The sequence below is a fragment of the Gadus morhua genome, chromosome 17 (assembly GCF_902167405.1).
Source record: "Gadus morhua chromosome 17, gadMor3.0, whole genome shotgun sequence".
Lineage (NCBI taxonomy): Eukaryota > Metazoa > Chordata > Actinopteri > Gadiformes > Gadidae > Gadus > Gadus morhua.
Genome location: NC_044064.1, coordinates 18,790,203 through 18,798,312, shown reverse-complemented (window position 1 = coordinate 18,798,312; position 8,110 = coordinate 18,790,203). Strand labels below are relative to the sequence as shown.

Below are 8,110 nucleotides of genomic sequence, written 5' to 3'. Positions count from 1 at the left end.
AAATTAATTCCAATTGAATAACTACAGTCAAAACACAATGATCGCTTGCTTAATCTTTACGATAATAGTAATGTTCGAAGAAGACAACTGGTTATTAGCCATTTAAGTTCAGTTTAATTTAATAAAGCATCTTTCTTCTGCTGCCCGGGAGGAAATTAAAAATGCATTATCATATACCTTAATTAAACGATTGCAGTTGTTACAAAACTTTCAAGATATTGTATATGAAAAAAATAAGACGCTACTGATTTTTCAATAGAATTAGGGATAATACATAAGTGTAATCACCATCTTCACATACACAGGACGAAGGGAGATCTGACAAGATATGCAAGTATTAATGAGGGGTGTGGTTTTACACTAAGAACATGAAGGGTGGGTCCTTAAATGGGTGATTTATTTTGACAAACATGTTATTTAATCTGCATATATCACACAACAACAAACTCTCAGGTGGAGACCCATACTTCTCCTTCTCATAGTGATGGATCTGCAGGACATACCCTGGTGAGGACCACCATGAGCCCCCCATTAGGAAAGACTATATAATAAATTGATGATTACATCTCTGGTCACCACTGTAGAACAATCGGATACTGCTACAGTCCATACTGTATAAATCAAAGTCTGTCAAAACACCCAGAAGTTAGCCTGATGTCTACAGCCATCCCCTCTGGATGGCCCACATGGAGATCTGACGCCCAGAAGACACTCCTTGTATTCTGGTTGATGAACCGGTACCAGGAGGGAGCTGGTTCTCCGTCGCTGTGGCGACCTGAGACCCCGAAGCGCCGTGTTCTCAGTCCAACAGTTTGGAGTGTTCTATCCTGGTGATGGTCCAGTCTGGGGCCACACCCTTGGTGAACTCCCTCTGAAATCTAACCAGACACGTTACATCATGATGCAGTGGAAGGAAAAGACTATTGTTTTAATGGCCATGGGTTACGTTGCTTCATTTGATCCAGTCATTCTTAGGGATGCACCCAGTCATTCTCATTCTTAGTAGGGATGCACCCATCAGGATGTTTTAGGGAGATAGATAGATGGACAAATTCTGCTAAAACGGGGACAGCCAGGTTTCTAAAGCCAGTGCTAACCCACAGAACATATTAATCATATTACTATATTATAGTAGATAATCAAGATCATTGTAGAATAATATAATACAGAATTCTAAACAATTGTATAATTATTTAGCCTAGGCTTTTCAAATCATTCCAATTTGCTTGTATCATTCCAAAGAGTTGTATCAACAATTTCATCCACAAATTAGATCTGGGAAAGGACATGGGTAATGCCAAACATTTTAGTTGAGTCTCCTGTTTTGACCAGTGTGGAGGTTTAGAGGTTTAGGTTCTGGTTTGTTGGCGATAGCCTATGGTGACATTTTTAATGGAACGATGATTAGAAAGACTGTTAAAGACTCTGCTGCGACAGTAGATAGGCTATAGACTATGAATTCCGTCTTCGTCAAATCCTTATTTCCACAAAAGTTTCAGTTTGATAACCCCAGCAAATGCAACTTTAAATCAACGGAAGAATATACTTTAATAACTTTGCTTCAATCATTTAAACTTCTACGGGGATGTGTGAATTCTAGTTTAGGACTACTCTTACTTTGTGCAATATCTAAGAATGACAGGATTGTCCATTTCTTATGGTGAAGATAAACACTCACTCGTAGTTAGCTGTTAACAGTCGTTTACTCTCCGACTGCCCCTCGGTACCAAGGGCCATTTTGAAGATGCGCGACCCCTCCATGGGGTCATCTGGAAGCCGGGCACTCGTCAGATACCAAAAGCGCATGAGAATGCTGACAAATTTTCTCCCTGGAAAACCATGGTGTTGATTATAAATACCAAAAAAGACCCATGTTATTAGAAGACACTAATTGCTGCTCATTACTTTTTAATTGCTGAGAAATTTGTTGTTGATGCCTACCATCATCGTCATAGTAAATGCCCACATCGCTAGGTGTTGTATACATGATGTCGTCAGGGCTCGCCACTAGAGCCTGCTTGTGACTCTCTTGGAGAAGGTTGCATTTTTCCTCCAGCTTTGCAACCAACTGAAACAAATAAAGAAGAAACAACAGAGTCAGCAGTGAAAGGGTATGTTTTGGAGAACCAACAGCCTTTTTTTGTTGGTGGAAAGAGTAAAACAAATAAACCTACAATGTACTATTTGCGGTTGAAAGGAAAGGAAAACTGTGACAAACAAACGGAAATAAACATATTTTGTAGTTACAAGGCTCACTCTGTCCAATCTGGCTGTTTTATCTTTATAATGAGAACACCTTTCTACAGTCATCTCCCACCAATAGCATTGCCATTGACTATACTACAGTAGTATGTGGTTATAAAAATACGATATAAAAGTTGTTACAGCAAACAGAGGGAAAGATACGTTGAGGTTTAAAGAAGTGTGGTCATTAGGATCTGGGTGGCTCTCTACTTACATCCTGTGCTACCAGGCCTTCCAAGGCATCAAACTGACACTCGGACAGCAGTCTGGACACGTGGGCAAACGCCTGCATCATCCGAAAGGGAATTTCATGAATACAATTAAGATCCGAAACATAATAAAGCCTTTGGCTAAACTGCTATTTTTTTTCTGTTATTTTTCTTTTAAATCTATTTAGTCATTTATGTTGTATTTCTTTCTTTTAAAGTGCATTGTAGCACTTTGAGGTCATTAAGTTGATGTAAAGTGTGTTATAAATATAACGTATTATTATTATTATTATAATAGTTAATTGATCACGCACGGGAAATTCAGGTTTCAACAACAGTACAGTCGAATAATAAAAACATTAGTCTTATTCATACAATAAAACTGAAGAACATATTTATACTTATGTTTATTATACAAAAGTACATGCATGAAACGTAAATGTAAAGAAATGTAGATGATATATTATCATTATCGCCTGCTGGTGACAACAAACGTCGCTGTTCTAACTCATCACTACAGTAGTGGGCTCAGGAGGTAGACCGGGTTGGCTGGTCACCAAAAGTCACCAAGTGCTGGTTCGATCCCGTCTCCTTCTAGCTGAGTGCTATCGAGCTGTCCCTGAGCAACACACCTCACCCTGAATGGCAGGTGGTGGGCGAATGTTTGTATGAATGGGTGAATGTTAGGCAATATTGTGAAGCGCTTTGAGTGGCCACTGGTTAGAAAAGCGCTGCAGAAATGCAGTACATATACACTTTCTACCATTTAAAACACACCTGTTTGGCCCCCTCGGTGAACTCCTCGATCCTGAACTCCTTGTCAAAGTATGCCCTGATCAGGAGGTAATAGAACCGGGTCCGGACCCAGATGAGGGGGTTTGGGATCCCCAGGACCATCACCTTCTGGTGGGGTCTGGGACCATCTGAGCTGTAGCAGCGGGGTGAGGACACCGCTCCGACGAGGGACAGCTGCGTGTTACCAGGTCGGGTCAGAAACAGACGCTCGGGTTTTGGATGACTGGTGATCTTGAGTAATGAAGGTAATCTACAACAGTAGCCTCTTCTTAATAAGGGCAGCGCCATCTTTGTTCCCCGTTTGCATCGTTCGGTCCGTCCGGTATTATAGTCCGACTGGAAACCCATCAGAATCAAAATTACCTTTCTTACATATAATTGTACAAATACACAATAGAAAAATTGTGTGAACCCGTCTCCGAACAGCGGAAGGGATTTTGTTATTCCACACATTTCAAAATAAACGGAATGAATAAAGCCCAAAATACCATTAAAGGGGAACTATGCAACTTTTTTGGCTTAATTTACCTTAATATAACAGGTTAAGAGTAATTGTGATGGTTCTATAACACAGTATGGGTCGATTGGTCGCTGTTTAGACTCCCCCTAGCGTATCTTGGCGGAAAAATGAATACGCAAGTTTCTGCCGGAGGCGACCCGCCGCCCACACTCGCGGGAGTCTTGGGTCTCGCGAAGCACCGAATTGCTTTGCAGACCCACAAACACGGAACCGGCTCGATATAAACCAGTAGCGAAGGGATTGTTACATTCATTTTGTGTATTGTGTAACACGAACGCCATACACACTATATGCACTGAATGATGTATTTTTTGGTGGAAGAGAGTTATTACCTAAGATAACACATTTGAGTGTGCTTGAACCTGGAGACATGCCTTTTGGAAAGAAAAATCATAAGTGGCATTCGGCTCACCTCATACTTCTCTTATATCTGTGTGATGGTAATCCAACCAGGATATCACCAGACATTCTTAGTAACTAGTTTAACTAACTTGAATCATTTTCCTAAACTCTGTAGATCCATAACACTGCAGTTCGCTGTGGGCATGAATGTCGTTCTGGCGACACCTAGCGGCGAAAGCTTAGATAAAAGGACCCGCTTAAAGCAATAGCATCCAGCTAGCGCCCCGGATTCGAACACTGTGGTGTGGCAAAAGCGCAGTGCGTGGCAACGCACTCGGTTGCGGCAGCCTGGCAGGTCGTCTGTTTTCGACTTTTTGCGTAACAGTTGCCCCCTAGCTGCCGCAGTCGAGTTTAAACGTATATATATTTTTTAATTAAATTTCATACAAACATCGTTGATCGGTCAGGGGATATTTAGAACAGTTGAATGTGATTGGTGTGTGTAAACTGAAGATAATTTGAGAAGATAAATGGAGCCGACTCTATCTGTCTTTTTCCAAATAAATAATACCACCCCCACACACACACAATATAATATTGACATTTTATTGCACAAAGATTGCATTTTTTTTAATTTTCTTACAAACATCTTAAAGCTTTGTAAACAGTGAAGCAGCGTCGTCCCAGTGTCAGCGGGGTTGTTCTACCACTAAGACCCCCCCCCCTCATCGCTTTCTTCTCCGGGTGTGGAACCCCACATCATTTTTAAATAATCGATTGCCCTGTATGGAACTAGTATGTAAATAAAACAAAAAGAGTGCTGATACAGGCTCATGAGAGTAAAACTGATTGTGATATGCTGATGATAATCGTGATTGAACCCTTTTTCATAGAAAAGGGGGGAAAAAAAATGGTACAACTTATCCTGGGACTGACTTTACAGAGCCATACGTTTTAAATACTGTAGATATATTGTTTTTGCTCTTTGGCATTACACATTAACAAGGAAAAACAGACTGAAAAAAATACCCCCCCACACAAATGTGCTCTTTATCCCTGGGTGACGCCTCCACAGTGTAGACCAACAGTCCTGGACGCAGCAACAGCAGTCCTTGGGTTTGTAGATACTATTTATTTTTCAAATGTTCATTCTCAACTATATTAAGCTTGAATGTCTTATTTTAAACGGTGAAGCATTCCGGCCCATTTAACTTGATAAGAACAAGGCAGATTCTGGTGTCCATATTTAACAGCTCATCCTTCCAGAAACCAGTGCCAATAGTTTGAAGCCCTCCTACACTAGAGGAGCCCAAAGGGTTTTAGACCTAGAGACATAAAGAAGCAATCCTCCTGATGATCCAGTCAATCCATTAATGAAGCCCGTCACTGTCATCACTAATGATTCATTAACGACTCAGAATAGGACACAAACACATCCACCCCTTGACCTAATCAAACACATACATCCACTCTGACCTCAAACACACACATCCACTCTGACCTCAAACACACAAAGATCCACTCTGAACTTTTTTGTTGGGGTTCAACAAAAACAGGAAGAAATGGCACATTGTCACCAGTGTGGGTTGTGTGTTGTGTGTATGACTAAAGGCGTCACTATTTCTCTCCTTTTTTATATTTTTCAAGTTTCTGGGTTCCTGCTAAGGTGGCTAAGAAGCTGAAGGAAGGGAGGGGTGATTCAGGTGTTGGGGACAGCTAGCCGCCACTGGTGAGCAGCCGGCAGCGGTCGCTATGCGAGGTTGCTACGGAGTCTGTGCCGTGCCGCGGATGGACTTCATCTTCTCTAATCTCTTGGAGAGATGGCTGTTGTTGGATTCAAGTTCATCCACCTTGTCCAGAGCTGACCGCAGCTGAAACCAGCCGCAGAGAGAAGGATATATAACCATTAGTTAATAGTGTCAGACCGCTGATATTATGAACTCTGCTGAAGTAACTCTAGTCATAATACCTGTTACCAGGGACTTTTCTGGAAGTCCCTGGCTGTTCCCTTTCACAACTTCCGATCAAAAAGACATATACTTTTCATTTACTGTACCGTCAACCAAAAAACATCTTTGAAAATATGGAAAACAAAAGGTGGGAGGGTATGATGGAACAGTTTCGTCCTAATCCCTGTCCTCTGGTCTTCAGATTCAAGTCTTAATGAAAGTCCCAGGAGCATTAGAACATTGGCATGGAGTTGTTATCATTCAGCGGACATACCTCTCTCTGCAGCCTGCGCTTCTCCGCCTTCAGCTCGTCTTCCACCTTCTCTGCGTTCTCTGAGGCAGATTTGTAGCGGGTCACCTGGCCTTCCATCCTGGTGACCTGCAGAACACAGATCGCACCGTCAGCCGGGTGTTCCTGTGAGAATACTCCAACCTGATCTAATATTAACCTGAGGTCAGATCCTGCTTGTTTCACAGGGGTTGCCCTCAGAGGGGTCTCTGGGACGCTGCGCGACCAGCCCATGCACGGCCATGGCATTTATACTTTATACTATAAGTATTGCTGTGGAATGCGCATTTTGGTCACTGTCCATGTGGAGCTTTAAAGTTTAAGAGATGAAGACGTATTTTTGGTTGTAGGGGTATTAGGGTGTAGCCTCATCAGCTACCCCTATTTAATGGCGTCAACAAACAAAACAGAAATGTATTTATGCGTATAATCTAAAAGGGGTGAGATGCCAAAAGGTGGGGGTGCACTGATCTGATGCAGTGGCTCTCCTAGGGGAATCCACCGAGCGGGAGGAGGGATGGGAAGCGTCTCCTACTACATACGTTCTGCTCCAACGCCGTGACCTCTTGCTCCGCCTTCACCAGTTTGAACTTCAGGTCGTTGACCTGCCGCGTGGCATCGCCTGCAAACGTTCACGATAAACCAATTTAACCATATCCTCCATGTTGTATAGAATACATTCTTCTGCATCCTGTCGCATTATACTGCTACTGTTACTATCCAAATAACCTCGGCAATGCTTGTATCCACAGCTTAGAGTGTATTCTGTACAGGTCATTAAAGATTATAAATGATACTGATTAGAACATCTTAGACCACAGACATTGGGGCATTAACCCAGGACCTATTGGCTAGGCGGGGGGGTCGACACCCAGGCCACTCTACTACCCTTTCCTTTCAGATTTTGTTGCCCATAGCAGTCAGAGCAATGTTATTATTTGAGATGCTTCCTGCCAGTAGCATCTCAAATGATAACATTGCTCTGATTTCTATGGGTAAGACTCTAGTCCCTTACCTGGGCTAACCGTATAACTTACGTTGCTGTTCTAGCAGGTTTGGATCGTTGCCATTCTCCAGGATGTCTCCATCGGTGCTTAAACTGCTCTCTGTCCCGTTCTTCTGAGCGGTCTTCTGCTCCAACTGAGCCTTCAGCTTCTTCACCTGTTGGGAGGCACCGCCAACGTGAGTGGGGGAATGTTGGTGAGTGAGGACCAACACAACTTCCCACACCAACCCAATCCATCAGATGAACGGAACATCCTCTCAGCTGCTTTCACCCTCTGAGACAACGATCACCGAATAACGCCCGAGCCCTGCTCCACATTCAGTTGATATGCCACATACATATCCCCTACAAAGGGCCTATCCCCCTGGTACGCTGTGGGTGATCTTTGTCTGTACCTGGTCAATCATCTTCTCCCGCTCGTCCACTAGTTTCCTCAGACGGATCTCTAAAAGGAAAACCAGAAAGGCCATGAGAACGCTGGCTTCAACTCGATCGACCCGTTGTAAAATACATTCCTTGGTTTACTAATATTCATTTAGTCGATAATCACAAGTCATGACGGGCATGCATAACAAAAAAAGTTAAATATATTAGCAGCACTGCCCTAAGAAAACTTTGTAAGTAAATTAGATATAAAATAAAGAACGTACCAGGGTGGAGCCAAAGGGATGGAGGAGGGGGGAGTGGGTCAGGCTGGGAGGTGCTTAAGGTCACATGAGGCATGCAGCACAATGCAGCCGTCCAATGGGAGAGTGA

General features: G+C 42.9%; 2 protein-coding genes across 3 annotated transcripts in view; both read right to left on the bottom strand.

Annotated features, from left to right (window-relative positions):
* Positions 1-91: 91 nt before the first annotated feature.
* maip1 (matrix AAA peptidase interacting protein 1) lies at positions 92-3,580 on the bottom strand. The gene is made up of 5 exons (XM_030338811.1): positions 3,231-3,580; positions 2,459-2,530; positions 1,942-2,068; positions 1,679-1,829; positions 92-878 (listed from the first exon to the last, which is right to left on the bottom strand). The coding sequence occupies exons 1-5, from the start codon at positions 3,534-3,536 to the stop codon at positions 800-802; spliced, it is 735 nt and encodes a 244-aa protein (XP_030194671.1). The 5' UTR covers positions 3,537-3,580; the 3' UTR covers positions 92-799.
* A 1,122-nt stretch (positions 3,581-4,702) lies between these two features.
* Positions 4,703-8,110, bottom strand: part of lrrfip1a (leucine rich repeat (in FLII) interacting protein 1a) — a 40,451-nt gene continuing 37,043 nt past the window's right edge. For both annotated transcript variants that reach the window (XM_030338974.1, XM_030338975.1), the window contains 5 exons: positions 7,750-7,799; positions 7,386-7,509; positions 6,891-6,970; positions 6,334-6,438; positions 4,703-5,981 (listed from right to left, as the gene is read on the bottom strand). In XM_030338974.1, the coding sequence (XP_030194834.1) occupies positions 5,874-5,981; positions 6,334-6,438; positions 6,891-6,970; positions 7,386-7,509; positions 7,750-7,799 (467 nt within the window). In that variant the 3' untranslated portion in view covers positions 4,703-5,873. The remainder of the gene's footprint in view (positions 5,982-6,333; positions 6,439-6,890; positions 6,971-7,385; positions 7,510-7,749; positions 7,800-8,110) is intronic.